The sequence below is a fragment of the Camelus dromedarius genome, chromosome 14, assembly GCF_036321535.1.
Source record: "Camelus dromedarius isolate mCamDro1 chromosome 14, mCamDro1.pat, whole genome shotgun sequence".
In the NCBI taxonomy this organism is placed as follows: domain Eukaryota; kingdom Metazoa; phylum Chordata; class Mammalia; order Artiodactyla; family Camelidae; genus Camelus; species Camelus dromedarius.
In genome coordinates, this window is record NC_087449.1 from 44,196,426 (window position 1) to 44,216,360 (window position 19,935).

General features: G+C 44.9%; 2 protein-coding genes across 11 annotated transcripts in view; both read left to right on the plus strand.

The window, feature by feature from the left end:
- The window catches only part of INPP5B (inositol polyphosphate-5-phosphatase B), a 40,268-nt gene extending 32,867 nt beyond the window's left edge, over positions 1-7,401 (plus strand). For 4 of the 7 annotated variants that reach the window (XM_031464804.2, XM_064493738.1, XM_031464808.2 and 1 more), the window contains 7 exons: positions 89-251; positions 1,240-1,475; positions 2,957-3,070; positions 4,371-4,455; positions 4,827-4,954; positions 6,184-6,295; positions 6,560-7,401. In XM_031464804.2, the coding sequence (XP_031320664.1) occupies positions 89-251; positions 1,240-1,475; positions 2,957-3,070; positions 4,371-4,455; positions 4,827-4,954; positions 6,184-6,295; positions 6,560-6,675 (954 nt within the window). In that variant the 3' untranslated portion in view covers positions 6,676-7,401. The remainder of the gene's footprint in view (positions 1-88; positions 252-1,239; positions 1,476-2,956; positions 3,071-4,370; positions 4,456-4,826; positions 4,955-6,183; positions 6,296-6,559) is intronic. The other 3 variants (XM_064493740.1, XM_064493739.1, XM_064493741.1) reach the window with 3 other exon arrangements.
- Positions 7,402-8,453: 1,052 nt separating this feature from the next.
- MTF1 (metal regulatory transcription factor 1) overlaps positions 8,454-19,935 on the plus strand; it is a 35,960-nt gene continuing 24,478 nt past the window's right edge. For 2 of the 4 annotated variants that reach the window (XM_064493742.1, XM_064493743.1), the window contains exons 1-3: positions 8,454-8,532; positions 10,166-10,624; positions 16,265-16,294. In XM_064493742.1, coding sequence (XP_064349812.1) covers positions 10,217-10,624; positions 16,265-16,294 — 438 coding nt within the window. In that variant the 5' untranslated portion in view covers positions 8,454-8,532; positions 10,166-10,216. Of the gene's footprint in view, positions 8,533-10,165; positions 10,625-11,476; positions 13,210-16,264; positions 16,295-19,935 lie in introns of those variants that run through there. The other 2 variants (XM_010977496.3, XM_064493744.1) reach the window with 2 other exon arrangements.

The window sequence follows — 19,935 nt, forward strand, 5'->3', positions numbered from 1 at the left end:
AGAAAAGGCAAGGATTGCCCAGTTGGGGTGGCTGGGCAGGTTGCCAAGGAGAGGGTGCTGGTCTGACTGGTCCTGGGCTTGTTCCCAGTTCTCTTTTCAGAATGTGAAGTACATGCAGTTGCAAGTAGAATCCTTTACCATTCAGAACGGACAAGTACCATGTCAGTTTGAATTCATCAACAAGCCCAATGAAGAGTCTTACTGTAAGCAGTGGCTGCATGCCAACCCCAGCCGGGGCTTCCTCCTGCCAAGTAAGGCCGCTGTTCCCAGGTTCCTGGCTGCTGGCATGGGGAACACCCTACCCTGCCTATCTTTGCTCATTTTCCTGATACGAGCTTTTTGTCTCTGAGTGTTTGGTTGTCTGCCTGAAATTTTTTTAAAAGCTCTGTGGATGAACCATCCACAAATAAAATTTCAAATAGTGAGGAGCATGAGTTCAGTTTCAGAAGTAGTCTCAGTCATGTGTATGTTCTGTAATTTCACAGAAAGAGGAAACACAAGATTGCTGTAAAGCAGGTGCTGCTGTTAAGGGAACCGTTTTCACTCTCTGCCTTACTGTAATCAACTCCCACCTACCTGCTCTTGTGGGGAAAGACAGTAGGGCGATAATCCAGAAATGTTATCTGGCCCTGGAAGGTACCACCCATGTCTTTCCCCTGACTTCTCCGTGGCACTCGATGTTGTGCTGTGAGGCAGAGGGCTTACGCATGCTTTGTGGACAGTTCACAGGCTAGTAGTGTGTTATCTTTTCTACCGGGTCAGATGTCTTCATCTGAACCTGGCTCAGGGCAGGCTGTTTTGATCCATGCCTTTTTTATTGTATTAATAACTTCTAGCTTGAGGGGAGGGTATAGCTCAGGGGTAGAGCGCCTGCTCAGCATGCACGAGGTCCTGGGTTCAACCCCTAGTATTGCCATTAAACATAAATACATAAAAAATAAACAAACCTAATGACCTCCCCTGGTGCCCCTGCCCTCCTCCCCAGATAACTTCTAGCTTGAGCTGGGCCCTCAGTTGCCTATTCATGTTTTTGTTGTTTTCACACTCCGCCTTGGATTATAATCTCCTCGTTCATGTGTCTCCCGAGTGCCCAGTGTGTAAATTCTTATTGGTTGGCCGACACTTCTTATTTCCTCTTCCCGTCCCTGTGTGTCTGACCCTCTTCCCGTCTGTCTTCTCTCCCACTTTCCTCTTGGCCTCCCACCAACCAGCATTCCTTTAATTTTTTTTTTTTTTCAGATACTGCCATTGAAATTAAATTGGCACTATTTGTAAATAAGACCACAGCTACAAAGCTCAACTCGGGTGAAGACAAAATTGAGGACATCCTGGTTTTACACTTGGACAGGGGAAAAGATTACTTTTTGTCTGTGTCTGGGAACTACCTGCCCAGCTGTTTTGGATCTCCCATCCATACATTGTGCCACATGAAGGAGCCCATCTTGGACCTGCCGCTAGAGACCATTAGAGAGCTGGTGAGTTACGTGCCACAAAGAGCCATCTAGAATTGTAGCAGCCAAGCCCATCAAACAGGATATCTCAGAGACCTGAGAACTTACTAGCCTTCCTAGAGTTTCCTGATTCCAGCGGTTATATATTGCTTTTTAACAAACACCCTGACATTTTCAGTGGTTTAAAACAATAGCATGTTATTGCTTCTCATGACTGTGAGTTTCCAGTGTGGCTCTTCTGCTGGTCTCACCTAGGCTCATCTGTGTGGTTGCAATCAGATGGCCGCTGTGATGGCTAGAGGGTTGGAGGAGGCCTCCCTGACTTGTCTTAGCTTTGGCATCTGCCTCCACATGGGCTCACATCAGTCAGTTGGCTGGCCCAGGCTTCCCTAAGTGGCAGCAAGAGTATGAGAGCAGAAAGCCTTGTGGCCCCAGCTCCCAAATTCACACGAAGCCATTTCAGTCAGAACGAGTTGTGAAGTCAGCCCAGATTCTAGGGATGGGGACAGACTCCACCTCCTGATGCGAAAAGTTGCAAAATGTTATGCCCTGTTTTTTGGTCTTTCATACATAATAAATTAGATAAACTCAGCTGTGGATACTAAGATCATGAAATTTCCCTGACCCATGATTTTATTCCTTTTTCTGTTTTAATCATCACTTGGTCATTTATCATCCTAAACTAAATTTTCTGAGCTCTAAAGGCTTCTAGGGAGACAATTATAATACAGGGGAGCTGGTTTGGAGCAGATTTTTGGTAATAGGTATGCTTTTCCTTTTCCTTCATGTCATTTTTAATTAATTATTTTTTGGGTGGGTAATTAGGTTTATTTATGTATTTATTTATTTAATGGAGATACTGCGGAATGAACCCAGGACCTCATGCGTGCTAGGCACACACTCTACCACTAAGCTGTACCCTCCCCCGTCCATTGCCTTTTTTAATTTCGGGACTCTTGAACTCTGTCCTCTCCATATTAGAGATGAAACCAGAGGCCCAATAAGAGGAGTGGTTTGTCACGGGTCACATGGCGAGTTAACACTGGACCTGGACCTTGCAATTGGGTTTTTGAATTCCCAAGTCTGTGCTCATTTTTCACCAGGCCACACTGTCTCTCTGGTTCTGACAGTGAAATGCTATAGGCAGGATGCTTTTTCTAAAATGATGAAAACTCATTGAAACTACTTGTCGTAAGCCAATCCCATTTCTCAAAAGTCACCTTTTGTACCTTGATTGTGCCACTTGGTCTCATTTTTGCCTTTGGAATGTTTGCTTAGGGGCATGGAAATGCTTCCCTTCTTCCATGGGTTTTCTGTCCCCATATCCTACGTTCTCCTGAAGTCAGCCTGTCAGAAGTTTCATTGGTGGACCTTCTTATCATGCCTTTTTTTCCTTTAATGGAGGTACTGAGGATTAAATCCAGGCCCTCGTGCATGCTAAGCATGTGCTCTACCGCTGAGCTATATACCCTCCCCGCCTTATCATGCTTTTTGTTTCGTTTCAGACTCTGATGCAACTCCACACTGAAGATGATGGGAGCCAGTTGGAGAAATCCATGGAAATCCCCAAAGAGCTCTGGATGATGGTTGATTACCTGTACCGAAACGCTGTCCAGCAGGTGGGTGGTGGTGAAACAGTCAGACCTGATGGAGACCAGGCTGCCTTGAGAAAGAGCATCAGCCCCGAGAACTCCGGGCACGAAAAGCTTTTACCGTACGGAACCTGTGGGAAGCTGCTCTTCCCCCAGGGAGTGAATGAGGGACAGACCCTGCTAGTACCTACAGCACTTGGCTCCACCCCGGAGAAGCAGCCTTGCACAGCATGTTCCCTCCCCTGGCCTCTTGGGTCCCCCAGGTAGAAAGCCATCTGGTAGCTTCTCAGGATGTCCGCTTGCTCTCCTTTTCAGGAACTCTCACCAGTTTCTGGGAATGGGAGGGGCTCACTTGCTGACAGGCCAGACAGAGGCAGGGACTAGGTGGAACCGCTGGGCCATGAGTCAGGAAGCCTGATTTCTAGAGTGAGCTGGGCAAGCTTCATGAGGTCAGGTTGGTCAGATCCACTGATTCATTTATCTGGGTCCCAGGGAGACCAATAGAAACTCTATAATCTGCCACAGCTCTGCCACTCAGAGCAATGGACATTCTTAGGTTAGTCTCTCTCCCCTCATGTCTATTGAGCGTTACAGCGTACCAAAAACTATTCTAAGTGTTTTACAGCATTGCCTCATTTAGTTCGCAAAGGAGTAAACACATTCCCAGAAATGTTAAATAACTTGGTCAGGGCCCCAAAACTGACAAACGGGCAGGATGGGGATGCGAACCCAGGGCATCTGGCTGTAGAAGTCGCTTTCTGAAGGACTGTGCGAGTCTACCTTCTCTGCTGAGCTCCTTTCAGGCGTAACTTTTGAGCAATACGTGTAATATTGTTACTGTTCACAGTCATAGGGCATTAAGTCATTTTGTAAAACAAATGAATGTACAGGATCCTAGCACTAATGGAAATACCTTTTTTGCCATAATCTCATTTTCTCAGAGTACTGAGGGGCCTTTTTAACTTTCTCCATCTTGTATTGTCTACAGTTTTTTCTTTTTCTGGTTAATCCCTCCATAACACTGCAGGAAACATAGCTACTTTCAGCTCTTCCCTTCAGTTGGATCTTACTGTTGTGTATGTTATACGCCCAGCTCATAGTTTTATAATAGGTGTCCTATAAAGACCTGTTGTGGGAGTGTGCCTGGGAAGGCCTGAGAGATGAATTAGCCACATCACCCGGCATCAGACGGTCTGCCAGGGTGATTCCAAGGTCTCACTACCCTGCCCCTTTTTGTACTGCTGCTCGTGATAATACTTCTAAGTCAGGAATTCACTGCTGCTTTTCAGAGAATGTAATTATTTTGTGACTTTGTTCCCTTTTCCAGGAAGATCTGTTTCAGCAGCCAGGCCTGAGGTGGGAATTTGAGCATATCAGGGATTGTTTGGATACTGGAACGATTGATACCCTCTGTATCCTTTCAACATTTGTGTGTGTGTGTGTGTGTGTGTGTGTGTGTGTATGGTTATGAGTAAGAGGTGAGGAAAAGGATAGGATATTTTAAGGCTCAACATCAGACAGTGTGTCCTCAGCTGTCATGTTTTTCTTAAAGTTTGCTTAGAGAAGACGTTACAATTTTAAGCAGCCAATATAGGAGGAATTTAGGGGGGCCTAGCTAAGCTGACAGACAGGTTGGCCCCTTTGAGATGTTGGGCTTGCACCCCACCTCTGAGCAGAGATCCAGGCCGAGCAGGCAGCACCCTGGCGTGTGCTGGCTCCTAGGCCTTTTCCCAACCGTGACTATAGCAGCAGCATCACCTCTTCCTTAACGATGGGCCCGAAGCTGCCAGCAATCATTCTGTAGCCGAAGCCTTGCTGCTTTTCCTGGAGAGCTTGCCGGAGCCCGTCATCTGTTATAGTGCCTACCGCACCTGCTTGGAATGTTCTGGCAACCTCACAGCAAGTAAACAGGTGAGGGGAAGCCTTGCCCATCAGCTTGTACAGGTTGCAGCACCAGGTCTCATGGGGCTCTGAGGGAACAAAGTGGGTGCCGTCCCCCAAACGCAATATCTTAGAAACTCAGCACCAAGTCTTTCCTTCCCAAACCTGTTCTTCCTCTCATGTCCCTTTTTCTCTTAATGGCATCCCCTTAATTCTAGTGACTCAACCCAGAAACCTGAGTCATTTCCTTCTCCTCCTCCCCTCACCTCCCACACACTCAGTCTCTTTGGTCTATTGCTCCTCTTCTTCCATTCTCTTCCATTCGCCTTGGTTCAAGACCCTACATTCAGGCTCTCTTGCTGATTTGTTTTGCCTGCTGCCATCAGATTGTGGGTTCTAAAACTCTCATCATGATGCCATTGGTCAGAAATGCTCTCCATTGCCAATTAAGGATTTAAAAAAAATTAATTCATATTTAAATTATTTTAGAGGGGGTAATTAGGTTTTTATTTGTTTATTTAAATAGAGCTACTGGGGATTGAACCCAGGACCTTGTGCTTGCTGAGCATGGCCTCTACCACTGAGCTATCCTCACCCTGCAAATAAGGATTTTCTTGAACAAATGTTTGGGAGTTTTTATGATCTACTCTAGTCATTCACTTATGTATCAGGCCATAGCAGAATAATCTGGAAGACATGCTAATAATACAGGTTCTGGAGCCTTACCCTGCATCCACTGAACCAAAATCTCTTCTGGAATAGACTGTACAGGCTTCCCCACTGAGTCTGATATGCAGATAGCCAGGGTACTCACTGAATTCTACCCTGATCAACCCTTCCAGGCTTAGGGCTGTTCACACACCAATGCTCCTGCCAAAAGGGGCTTTTCACAATGTATTCTCTCTTCTTATCTCACTGTTTTCCTTATCTTACCTTTTTCTGCATTTTCTTTTGCCCTAAATACCCTAGTCCTTACCTCTGCAAGTCCAGTCTTCTTATATTCAAGACCCAGTGAAAACATTTTCTGTTCCCTCAAGTCTTTTGACAACATGCAGTTAGAAATGTGACCTCTAAATTCACGAAGCACTTGATCTGTGCTGTTCTTTTGGCACTTATGCCAAGTGGTAAGTGTGATCAAGGTTTCTGTGCACAGTTTTACTCATGTACTTGGATCACATACTCAGTTCCCTGGAATACAGCAGGCAATTGACAAATGATTGAAGGAACAAAAAGACAAATCCCAGTTCTCCTTCTTTCAGGTCATCACTACCCTCCCCGCATGCCACAGAAATGTCTTCACCTACTTGATGGCGTTTTTGCAAGAACTGCTGAAAAATTCAACAAAAAATCACTTGGATGATAATATTCTAGGTAAGTAGCCAAGTGTGTGTGGAAAGTACCTCTGCAGACTGAGAGACTCGTCATGAGAACTGTGGTTGAGGAAGGTCCCAGGTCCACTGAAGTAGAACTAAATTCTCAAGCTCTGGGCAAAGTTTATCCTCAAATCGGTTTTTCGTTTTTTTTTTTTTTAAGCAGAAAATACTGCTTTGGGGCAACCCTCCCCACTTCTAAGAACAGGAGAATAAGTCACACTTTTTTTTGCTGAATCCTTTGTTTTTTGTGTTTTCCATGCAGCTAGCATATTTGGTAGCTTACTGCTTCGAAACCCAGCCGGTGACCAAAAGCTTGAAATGGCAGAGAAGAAGAAGGCTCAAGAATTTATTCACCAGTTCCTCTGCAACTCACCCTGAGCCTCTCCATCGCCCCTCCTCTTTTGCCTGAGGTGGCCAATTGCCAGCCCCACCTGTTTCAGCTCAAGAGCTGCCTTAAGAGGATGGGAGCCCACTTGGAAGCAAGCCTGGCAGCTGCCTGTCTCCTGAGCCCAGACTGCCCTGCCCAGCATGGCTGTCACACTCGGTGCTGCTGCGAGTTGTGAAGACACGAGGGGAAATCCACCACAATAAAACTGACATTCAGCATTCAACTTTAGTTATTTAACAGATAGATCTCTATTTTTTTTTTAATGTTTAAACAACCATACTTCTTGTTCTCACTCAGCCAGCGTCCAGGGCATACAGTACCTTCCCTGTAGCTTGGGCTGAGCTCCCCATGATCAGATATTTGTAACAAACTTTGGAGTCCTGAAGGATGAATGAGCTGGACGGCAAGAATGCAAATGGAAGCTGCTGGATAAACAGGTCACAGTCACCCCAGGTGCTTCCAGCGCTCTGTCTGAAGATGTGTGTATGCATATGCAAAGCCGCCCACCCCCTCAGATATGGCTCAACAACTCTGGAGCTGACCACTCAGCCTCCAAGGGCAATACAGTGGCTTGAAAATGAAAATACTGAAGAAATTTGGTGTTCTGGTGAAACAAGTGGAATTTTCTGGGCCAAGAAATCTTCCAAACTGTATATAATGCATCCCCTCTCTCATATGTGTAATATATTTTAATGATAAATGTATTTTTAACAGTGGTTGTTTGTATGTTTTATCTTTTAAGAGATGGCAGCTCTCAGCAGCTGGACCTTGTGGTTTAGGCACTGGGGCAGCTGGTCAGAGGCCAAAGAGGTATCTGCCAGGCAGTCTGGTGATAACAGCTGCTATCCACTTTTTTCAAGCAAGAGAGAGTAAAGGCACAACCCCCACCCCTTGACCTCGATCTAGTTCCTGAGGTTTGTGGCTTATGGGGAAAACAGGCAACGGCTGCTGAGAGGTTCTGCCAGCTAGATCTTCCAGGCATTTACATATCAGGAGCAGTGAAGGCATGTGCAAAATAGCTTCTTGGAACACCACTCACTACTCCTTGGCAGTGTGAAGTGATTTAGAAACGGACCAGTAGAATGACAATGTGAAAGGTTAAAGAAGGAATGGCCAGTAGGCGGCGTTGATTGGCCCGGGCACGAGTCTCGTGGAAGCCGACAATCCTCTTTGCACGGGAAAAAGTTGGGACAGACGGCCTGGGCAGGAGCGTGAGGAGGGAGTTGGGCGTCTTAAAGAGAGCATGTGAGACAGGGAAGCGGTGGCGGCATCCTCTGGGCAGGCCCGGAATTCTCCCTATTTCGGCCAATGGGGTCCAATCTCCCTTTCTTGGACCCTCGCGCCCAGATTAACTTTGTTGGAGAGGAAACGGGCCACAGAAGGAAAAATCTGGGAATCCCTCCTTGCGGTAATTCTGCGGCTAACCATGGTCCTTCCGTTTGCGGTTGAGGCTGCCAGGGCGAGGGCAGCGCAGGCCGGCCTGAAGCTACTTTGAATTAGTGACTGGGAGTTCGATGCCTTTCCCTCGAGTCCGGTGCATCTGGAGCGGAGCTCTGACTCCCGGCAAGAGGACGAGGCGGGCACTAGCCGCCCGGGACAAACTCACTGCCCCGCGAGGTCTCCGCGGTGCCCCGCCCCATCCCTCCCGCTCGCCAATTGGAGGCTCGAGCTCGGGCTCCACACCGGCTAAACCAACCAGAAGAGCCAGGGTGAGGCGGAGTCAGTATCTCCTCCTTCCTCCGGAAAGGGGAAGCGGAAGTGACGTTCGGGGAAGGTGGGGGCAATCATGGTGCCGCTGGGGAGGGGAGAAGCTGCTGCCGCCGCCGCCGTTGCCGGGAGCCGCGGAGGTAAAAGGCGAAACTAGACGCGGCCTGGGCTGGGGACTTCCTGGGGGGCGCGGGACTTAGGGTCTCTCCTGAAGCGTTTCCTAGTAGGGACCCCAGTCCGGTCACCATAGGGACCCCACCCCTCCTCCGTTTCCATGGGGATGGGTATCCAGCCCCCCTCCCCTGTTTCCATGGAGATCCGGACCCTGCCCCTCCTTGCTGGGCTTGGAGCCCCCCAGCCCGTCCTCGGGTTTTTCCATGTAGCCCTGGGCTGGGAGCTATCCCAGACAGGTTCCTTTTCCCAGCTTTCTCAAAGGTGCTCCGTTTGTACTTCTCGTTTGCCCCCCTCAAGCCTCCTGGTCTTGTTTGTTCCGGACAGTTGGTCTCCGCGTTGCCGCCTGTGGTGCCGGGGCAGCCCAGTGGGGCCCCCAGTGCTCTTATCTTTCTTCTCAGATGCAGCGAAATGTGCATCTACGGGGTTGCGTAAGCCAGAGCAAGGGGTCGGGCCGGTTCCTCCCGGATCAGATCCCTTGGCTTGTCTCTGGTAACTACCACTCTGTCTAGCCTCCCTACTACGTAAAGGTTCACTTTCTAATCCAGAGCAGAAGAGACAGATAAAGTGCAAAGCTAGACTGAAAACTAAAAGGGATGTGCTGATTATTTTAAAATTCTCTGTTCTGTCCACCAAACCCATGTTTGTAGAACCTGTGTGTTTGCAGGTAAAAGAAGAGTCACTATTGCAGAACAGGAAAAGTTCAAATTTGGTATTTTCGCCAAGAGAGTATATCTTTCCAAGAGGGTATATCTGCAGGTCTTTCATTCATTCAACTGACATTTCCTGAACTCCTAGCGTCAGTGTACTGTGCTTAGGGCAGTAGAAACAAAAATAAGACTCATCGTTCCCTCATTGCAGAGAGTACGCTATAGCTTCTAGTGGACACCAGATTGTTTTAGGAGATAAGTAGACAAAGTGATCTTCATTAGATATGCCTGATTAGGGATCAGCCCTTCTACCCAGAAGCTGAGACATCTGTTCTCAGAAGAGGAGAACAAGTTCACACTTAATTCCTCTGCTGTTGTCTGACATTGTGCTGTAACATACATTATCTCGTTTACTCCACGTAACAACTTTGTGAGAACAGGAATTACCAGTCCCACCTTACATATGAGAAAAGTGAGGCACAGAAAAGTTACCCAAGTAGTATGTAGTAAAGCCTGGATTTGTAGGGAAGTGGCCCTGCCTCCAAAGCCCTGCCCTTTCCGCCATAAACTGTACTGCCTCTGGTCTGATTTGGGGGATATTTGGGTTGAGTTTCCTTAAAGATTTATAGCAACTCAGCCTTAAACAGTTTGCTTCTGTTTCTTCCATTAGGTATTTTGACCAACTTTTAAAGATTTTGACAGTAGGTCATATTTGGAAGGTCTTATGAACTGCTACTTATTACTTCCATTTTTTTAAAAAGGCATTGTTTTTCTTTCAGAATGACCTAGTGGATTTTAAACTTAAGCTTAAAATAAAATTATTCCCAAGGAAGATGATTTTTCACTTCCTTTGCCCTGCTCTTGAAACGAGAGGAGAACAGAGCCATGTGGTTGTTGAGGGGGTCCTTGGGTCCTGGGGTGTGGCTCTGACTCTGGCTTTGTTCTGTTGCAGACAGGACACTACCTTTCCAGTTCTCACAGTTGGGCTGAGCACGATTGAACCATGGGGGAACACAGTCCAGACGACAGCATCAGCTACTTTGAGGCAGAGGAAGATGAGCTGACCCCCGACGACAAGATGCTCAGGTTTGTGGATAAGAACGGACTGGTGCCTTCCTCATCTGGAACTGTGTATGATAGGACGACTGTTCTCATTGAGCAGGACCCTGGCACTTTGGAGGACGAAGATGACGATGGACAGTGCGGAGAACACTTGCCTTTTCTAGTAGGGGGTGAAGAGGGCTTTCACCTAATAGATCATGAAGCGATGTCCCAGGGTTATGTGCAACACATTATCTCTCCAGATCAGATCCATTTAACAATAAACCCTGGTTCCACGCCCATGCCAAGAAATATTGAAGGTGCAACCCTCACTCTGCAGTCGGAATGTCCAGAAACGAAACGTAAAGAAGTAAGTAAAGCAGTGGGTGAGGGCGCAGTGTGGCTTTGGGGAAAGTCCTTACATGGTTCTTCTTGGCTGTTTCAGCTGGGGAGTATACGAGTCCCGGGAATGAGGCCCTACAATGGCTTTGCTTACTGTAGATGCTTCACATTTTGTTGTGACTGCTTTCTGGAACTTCTGGTTTCTATGACCGCAGTGAAACTGGGGAAAACTAAATTAGTTTTTCAAAATTTCCTCCCAAATCATAAATAAAATAGAAGTTTCACAGAGGTAAACCCATGTTTCTGATGTGGAGATAACTGGATTTGGCTTATCTCTGGGTAGTGTATGAACGATTTGTTTGGGAGAGATGAGTATTTGCTGGAATATGCTTTGTTAGTGAACGTTTAGTGAATAATAAAGGCTAGCTTTCTTTCGTAAGCAACTCAGACTAGATACAGTAAATGAGAGCGGGTTATCTAAAATTTTCATGCTCAGATTTGGCTAATGTTGAATGAGGTAAGGCATATTACAGTGCTTTGAAAACTGTAATACGTTGAACAAATTGTACTAGTGGTGTAATTAACAGAATAAAAGATGTGGTTAAAGGTAGTGACATATGTTATCCAGGAACTAATTACAGGTCAACAAGAAAAAGCCCAATGACCGGTGGTTGCAGTGCCAGGGACTAAACGTAGATGTTACCAAACAGCCATAGAGTGAATCGTTTAGCCAGATTGTTTTCCCTTTTGCTGTAATTAAGGTCTTGAAACTGGAGAATTTTATTTTTCACAGCCTGTGGTTTTCCTTTGCTAGCCTTAGAATCTCAGAGCAAAACGATCCTTAGTGAAACCAGCTTGTTTTACCTCCCATCTCATGCAGGAGACTCTCCACAGCACCTCTGACATCAAGTCCTCTGGTCTCTGCCTGAACACTTCCAGAATGAGGAGAGCATAGTGTTTCACAGTTCAGCCTCATACATTTGTTGGCCACCTCTGATTGTTAGAAAGCTTTTGTTCGCATGGAACCAAAATCTGCCCTCCTGTAGCTGCTGCCCACTGGTTCTAGCTCTCCCTTTCTGAACAGCAAGCTTCCTCCCTGAACAGCAAGCTTCCTCCCACAGGACAACCCATCAAGTAGTTAAAGATCATGAATTTCTCTGCATCTTCTCCTGTGCAGGCTAAACACCTCCATTCTCTTAAAATATCCCTCTTAGAACCTTTTCCCCCAAATTTCTCATCAGCCTGGTCACCTTTGCTTGTACGAGTTCCAGTTTTCCAAAGTCCTCTTAAAATTCGTAATTGGCACAATCTCACAAGTGTGAGTCAATGAGCACTGAATACCGTGCGACTCTTTATCTCTTAATCTGGACACTGTACTACAATTACTGTATGATTTAGATTTTATTAGCAGTGACATCTTACTGTTAGCTTGCACTTGGAAATCTCTAGAATAGTGGTTCTTAACTGGGGGCAGTTTTGTCACCCAGGAGACATTTGACAATGTCTGGAGACATTTTTGGTTGTCACACTGGGGAATTCCTACTGGAATCTAGCGGGTAGAACCCAGAGATCCCGTTAAACTTTCTACAGTGCACAGAACAGCTCCGTACAACAAATAATGGATTATCTGGCCGCAAATGTCAATTAACTGTATTCCAATAAAACTTTACGTACAAAACAGTCAGTGGGCTACCCACACTACCTTGAGACTAGAACATAGGGAGTTGTAGAAGATCAGGGCAGCAAGGTAGCAGAGATCCAGACGTGGAAGGCAATGGTAGCATGCCAGGGGACTTGGACTGTGTTCTGGAAATAGCGGGAAACCACTGAAGGTGTCGGAGCCAGGGAGTGATGTGGTTAGAGTAGCATTTTAGAAAGTTTGTTCTGGTAGCCGTGGTAGCTTGACTGCCCAGTTGGGAAATAGTTGTAGTTTAGGTTTGTGATTTCATTTGATTCTGATGAAGGATAGCATGGAAAGAATCCAGAACTTCTGTTGAAATATAAGAGAACTTGGTATATTACTGGAGCCATGAACTGGGTATGAGTCAAAGGATTCATCCATTTTTCCAAGTGTGTTGAGTTTCTTCTGCCTCTTAGCATAGCGGCCACATAGATGACTGATGGAGCTTCAAGTCTAGGAAGTGAGTTAAGTAGAGCCCACTGTTATAGGTACTTTGAGGCATATTCAGAGCGCTCTGTGTTTGCTGAGGAGAAAGCGGCTGACTCTCCTGTCCCCCTCAGCCTCCAGGAATGGTAATTCCATAACAGGAATCAAGAAGACAGGCAGGGGAGAAAGTCTGGTGGGGAAATGGATGAGTTTGGTTGGAGTACATTGAATGTATGTATAGTCCTTGGAGAAAAGTAGAGTGAACAAGTTGAGAAGCCCTTTGGGAATGTGGATCTGAAGTCAAGGACGTGGCTTGGGATTAGACTTGTGGATCCATGAAGGGGCAGTAGTTCAAACTGTGGGCAAATTACCCAAGGGAGAAGTAAGAGTTGATTCTGAGAATTTAAGGCATTTTAGAAAGAGAAAGAGGAACCAAAGATCACATAGTCCCAGGGATGGGTGGAAGACAGTGTTGTGGAAACCGAGGGAAGAGAGATTCAAGAAGTGTAAGTATTCCTTTGTGACTGCGGAGGGACCGAGGGACTGAAGAGAAGCCATTAGTTCTGCTGTTTGCGCAGATGATCACATAGGAAGACTTTCACTGGAGCACTGGGGGCTGAAGCAGATTTCAAGTGATGGAGAAGTGAGTGGGTGGTGAGGAAACAGGAGGCAGGAAGTGTCAAGGGTTTTTTTTCTTTTTTTAAAATATGGTAGTTGGAGGAAGAAGAGCGATGAGGCAGTAGTAACTTAAGGGGATTGAATCATTTCTTTCGCAGAGGGAAATCTGAATATGGCTGAGGGCTTAAACTTTGGGCCATCCTCAGTTAATGATTACTGTGTAAGAGTGTGTCAAGAGCAAATGTTTGGGAAACATTAAGACAGAGGTTTATTAGTATGAGATTTCTCAAGAGCTTCTGAAAATAAGAAGGAAGGAAATGCAGAATTCTCCAAATATTCTGAGCTTGGGAAACCATTTTTCAAGTCTCATTTCCACAGCCAATGTTTTGTGGAACACATTTTGGGAAGTGCTGATCAGGCAGGAAGGGAGAAGATGGTAGGGAAGGAATGATTATGCAATCAGTGATTGGAGCTGTCACTTTCCCACTTCGTCCTTCTTGCAAGCCTGGTTTACCATTCCTGTCTTCTGGTCGTTGATAATCACGTGGAATAGGACAGGGTCAAGGGCACTTGTAAGCACCTGGTTCAGTCTACCACGGATGAAGCTCACTGTACTTTCCTCCCACCATGTTTTCCCACTCTATCCATGAGACCTACATGGAAGGTTCTAGAAACTTAATTTTTTGGTGGTGGGTGGAATTAGGTTTATTTATTTATTTATTTAAAGGAGGTACTGAGGATTGAACCCAGGACCTCCTGAATGCTAAGCATGCACTTTACCACTTAGCTATACCCTTCCCCCTAGAAACTGTTTTTGAAATTATTGGGTGTGGGGTTGGTTGGGGGTTGGGGGAGAAGCAGCAGTGGCTTTTCAGTCTTTGAAATCTTACCCCATGACCAGGTATTCAGGAGACTTGCCTGACTGAAGCACCATCTTACTGTAGTTTTTTTCTTTAATAGTGATGTTATTTTATTTTTTGGCATTGAAATCCATTTAATTGGCTTGAAGAGACCAATGTTTATGACTATTAGATAACACACTTCGGAATTTCATACTTCCCCGCCCCCTACTAACCTTTGTTTAAAAAAAATAAAAAAACAAAACTTGGTCTTTTTCTCCATCTCTATGCCCAGGCATTACTCTTGAGAAATCAAGTCATTTGATAACTAGTTAGTCTTCTTGGCTTCCTAAGCAGCTTATTTTCTGAGTCAGATTTTAGCTTGATTTTCCTGTTTACCCTTGATTGTTCCATTGTTTCCTATAGCTTGTGGTTGGCTTACCTGTTACTTCTTTTTTTTTTTTTTTCCTCATGCTTGTCTTGCGCAAAAATAAACCAATCAGAACCTTGCTACAGGTACTGTCTTCTCCTTCCACAGAGCCACTGGTCATTCCGATTCAAATTCCACATGTCTTATTCTCATACTTCCTTCTTTACTAATGTCTACCTGTTGATCTGGTAGCTTTGAAAAATCTCAAATCCAAATACTGTCATTCTGCTCAGGATCAGCCTTCTTAAGCGTTGCTCCTTTAATGCCTTTCTATTCCAGGTTTCTAAAGCTGTGTTTCATTTAGTTGGTTCATGCAGTCAATGGTTTCTCAAACTTCCTTGCATCTGTGAACCTGCCGGGACTGTCTGGTTACCTGTTCAGCTACCTCTGAACCACATCAGTGAATATAACATCCCCCCCCACCCCACCCATCGCTAACTGACCTTGCATTTTTCTGCTGGATAGCTGGCCAAGAAGTGTGAAGAAGCCCAGCAATCACATACCAAATATGTTCTTTCTGCTGCACCCAGGTATTCCAGTGCATTGATCGGGAAAGAACATTTTTTTCCCCCAAGAAGCACAGTTACAGTGATGCTTTATGAATTAGGCTGCTTGCTGGGTTGGTCAGTGACACTCCAAGAGATTTATTTTAAGTATAAGAATAAGGGGTAAGATTTGACTCCAGTGTTTCAAGCCTTTTTGCAATGTGTCCTGTACCTCGGGAGACCCAGTTCCAATCTCTTTCCTCATTATCAATCCCTCAGGCAGTGGAATGATGCACTGAGACAAACCAGGTTGTTACTGACTCTTCAGAGTGGACCCACCCACATCTCATCTTTGCACACTGTGGCTACATTCCTTCCCCAGTCCCTCTGAACTCCCACGAGATGACCATTCAGAACTAGGACTGCGACTGTGTCTGCTTGAAATTCTAGTGTTAAGGATTCATTCTTTCTTTCCACAAGCTTTTACTTATTTACTTTTGTCAAATATCAGGAAGGACAAAGAAGTCACCCCTGCCCTGAGGGACTCAGAGTCTAGAAGGGAGACTGCCAGAGGCTGTGTGCGCGAGGTTTAGGTTTGGTGGGACACCAGGGCAGGAAGCGTTTTCCCTCTGCCACCAGGGGAAGCCCTTTGAGCGCTGTCCCCGTGTGCCTGCGAGTGTGTTCCATACCTCTCTGCAGCCGTCAGCATTTCCATCACTGAGCCCACTGGCTTGGAAAGGGACAAGGGTGGTTTTGTGTTCGTACTGGTTTTCCAATATGGTGCTGCAGGAATAACAGTTCTCAGATTTTCATTTTATATAGGCTGTACCTGTTGAGTATTGCTAAAATTTTGCTGTTGTAGGACATTAGAGAAAGAATCTGAATGTTAATGTTTTGCCCTTATTTAAATGAAGCTTATCCTTAAAGCTATTTCTTCTGTGATGTGCGAAGGGATAATTTAAACCTGGGTTTCATCTTTGTTCTGGTATATACTACGTGGCCTGGGCCAAGCTGCTCTGTTTCCTCTTTTGTAAAATTGAAATGAAAATATCCCGTTGCGTTTTGTGAAGATTAAATGAGGTTTATTCATATATAAATATACAACAGTGTATGCATAAAACATTTAGCATAGTGTCTGGTGCATGGTGGTTGTTCACTGAATGTTCATTTTACTTTTTCTTCCTCATAGGCCCACATGGTTCTTGAAGGAGATATGGAGGTAATCTGTTAAAGAAAAGATTAAAATTGTCTTTGTTAGGAACTCTTCAGGAAACATTTTCTCCTAAAACAAGGTTCTAAATTGTGTTTTAAGTTCCCTGGAACCCGGTAACCCCTAACTTGCTGAACTGTCATATTAATACTACTGTGGAGTGTGAACCACTGTTTATAACCACATTTTACAAGGAGAACGTGTTTGGAGTCCCACTGCAGGGTTCTCAGTTCAGCCCTTGCCGCAGGTAACATTCCACGCTCATAGTCTGTCCCTTGGACTTCTTGGATTTCTTTAGCAGCAGGCCCCTGAGAGTTATTACTTCCATAGCGGACAGTCAGGGCACCAGGCAAAGCTGGGGGTTCTTTTTAAAAATTATTATTATTTTTAAAAGTTTTTTTTAATGGAGGTACTGGGGGTTGAACACAGAACCTTGTGCATGCTAAGCACATACTCTACCACTAAGCTATACCACCCACCTAAAAATTATTTTTAATTTTTAAAAATTGACATACAGTTGACACATAACATCATATAATGATTCAGTGTTTGTATATACTACAAAATAATCATCCTAATAAGTCTAGTCAACATCCATCACCATGCATAGTTACAATTTTTTTTCTCATGATGAGAACTTTTGAGATCTACTCTCTTAGCAACTTTCAAATATACGATACAGTTTTGGGGTTTTCTTCCCCATAACAGAGGTACTGGGGATTGAACCCAGGACCTTGTGCGTGCCAAGCATGCACTCTACCAATGAGCTGTACCCCCACCCCACAATACAGAATTATTAACTGCAGTGACCATGCTGTATATTACATCCCCAGGACTTACTGGTCTCATAAGCTGAGGGCTCTCACAGCTAAAGAATGAGGACTCCTGTTATGCCAGCAGTGGCAGTGACGAGAGGGTAAGATGGCTAGCATCTGTTGTGTACCTGCTGTATGCTAATCACTGTGTTAGGCGCTCTATTGTAGTTTTGTATTTAATTTTCCTAACAGTCTTATAGGTACTATTAGTTCTAATTTTTCAGATGAAACAATGGAGGCTTAGCCACATACAACTAGGAAGTGTAGAGTTGAGATTTGCACTGAGACTTTCTAGATGCCAAAGCCTGTGCTCTTCTATCATAACATGTCACCTTTGCAAAGACAGGGGGGAGAATCAGACACTGAGACCTGCTGGCTGTGGAAAGGGCTGAGAAATGAGGGGCACCAGGATGGCATTAGTTCTGTAAAGGTAAAGGGTTGAAGTGTGGAGAACAGCTGTATGACTTCAGCTCTGCAGTGGCAGTGGAGGTCAGTTAGAGCTCTTCTATTTCTAGTTCAACTCTTTGGCTCACATTGTGGAGTAGGAGAAAGGAGATCATTGCTAGCGTGGGAACAGAGTTCGTACTGGGGAGAGGGCTAGGAAGTCCCTAGTGATGGGAGGAAGGGGCAGCTCTTCCAGCCGTAACAGCCAAGCCAGTTACTCATTTATAAGAATGTTCAAGGGGGGAAAGTATAGCTCACAAGGAAGAGCGCATGCTTAGCGTACACAAGGTCCTGGGTTCAATTCCCAGTACCCCCTCTAAAAGTAAATAAATAAATAAGCCTAATTACCACCCCCGCAAAAAAAAAAAAAAACCTAAAAAACTTTAAACAATGTTCATACTCTGGGTGCTCAGAATAAGACTTCCCTTTCCTTATTGAGGACGGTGCTGTTAGTGTGTAGTATTACACATTACTCGGGCTCGTTTCTTTTTCCTCCAGCAGAAACCCAGCCTTTTTTCTTTTCTGAATTTTTTTAAGCTTTTGTCTTCTGGAGTTCCAGTATTTGATTTTCTCATTTTTGTTTGTCTCATTCACCTTTCCTTCTCTGGTCCTTTTAGCAGAACAGGGAAATCATCTTTGTTAACTATTTCTCTGTTCTAGACCCACTCAGAACGTTTTATAAATCAGCTTCAGTTCTCTGAGAGCTCGTGCCTCCTGCCATTACTAGCATTAGACCCTGTCCTCTGTGAGCCTGTCCTGTGCTGCTCCAGGCTCCTTAACTTAGTCATCCACATCCATTTGAGGCCATACAGGGAAATTAAAGTGACATAGTTCTTAAGCTCTTCTGGAGAAATGTGTTTTCCAGTGGAATCTTTGATGACATTATGTTCCTAGTATAGATGCTTTCATTAATTTCAATAGGCAAATTAATTACATGTCACCTGTCCCTCAGGTTCTTTTAGTTCAGCTTGGGCATCACCTCCTTCAAGAAGCTTTTCTTAATCATCCCCAAGTCTAAGTTTTTCTTAGTCTAAGTTTCTCTTTCTGAGTTTTTCTTTATATTTCTCTATATGCTAACATTCGTTACCAGTACAAGTTCTCATACCATATTGTTCTTGTCTGTTCATTTGATTCACCTCCTAACTTTGAGCTCACTGAGAGTAGGGGCAATTTTTTCTGTATTCCCAGCACCTGGGACAATATAATCCCTGGAAACATAATTTTTTAAAATACATGCATGCATGATAATCCTTAATTGTATTTAAATGTACCAGATGGTGCAATACCTCCTCTGTGTAACTGTGTTTTTTGCAACTTCCTGCCCTGATCCAGTTTGAAGAGGTTTAGTTTTCCCTTTTTGTGAAACTTGGTGCTATTTAAAAATGATTCTGAAAGACACAGAATAGTGACTTCCATTTAGTGCCTCCCTCCAGATGGGGCGTTTATTCGGTATATTACTGGGGATTATTTGCTTTGACAGGCACCTGTCCCACCTTTAAATACAAATACCTCCCCTAGCCTGTGTCCTCTCCTAACTTTCTCTCCTCTCTCTCTCTTCTCAGCCATTTCTTGAAAGACTAGTTATATTCACTGTCTCCAGCTCCTCACTTTTCCCCGACTTCTCAGCTGGTTACAGTCTGGCTCCTGCTCCCACCCCTCCAATGAAGCTAGTCCTGCTGGGGCAGTTCTGACCTTGTGAGTTGGCTGAATCCAAGAGATGCTTCATCAGTCTCCTCTGCTCCACTTGACCTGGTTGACCATCCTCCTTGAAACTCTGTTCCTTTGTCACTTGTATTCCTTACCACGACTTTCCTCAACCCTAAGTCCTGCTAGTTTGGTTTTGTTTGTGTGTTTAGTCACCCATTCCTTCACTCAGTGAATCTGAGTCACTTCTCAATGAGCCTGGCACTGGTGGCTGTGGCAGTGAACAAGACGGATGTGGTCCCTGCTCTCATGGCACCTACAGTCCAACAGGAGAGTAGGACTTCATTCATTCATGTAAATCCACAGATATTTATTTAGTACCTCCTGTTTTCCAGCTGCTACTGTGCCTAGCAACTAAATAAATGATTATGTAAATTGTTTAATCCTGTAATTATTTAATCTTACTGATATTATGTGCTTTAAAGAAATATAGGAAGCTGTGAGAACCTGTAATAAGGATACCTGTCCTATTTTGGGGTGGGGGTCAGGGAAGAGGTCCTTGAGGATGGAACATTCAGTGGAAGGTTGATTGGCCAAGAAAGAAAACCTAGATGGGAGCAGGGGTTGGCAGAGTGGAGAGACTGGAGTGGGTAGTTAATTATCGATGGCACTTATTACTTATAAAATTATCAGCTGCTGTAGCATCTTAGGAGTGAAATTCTGCTTTTGTCATTTGCCATTGTCCTG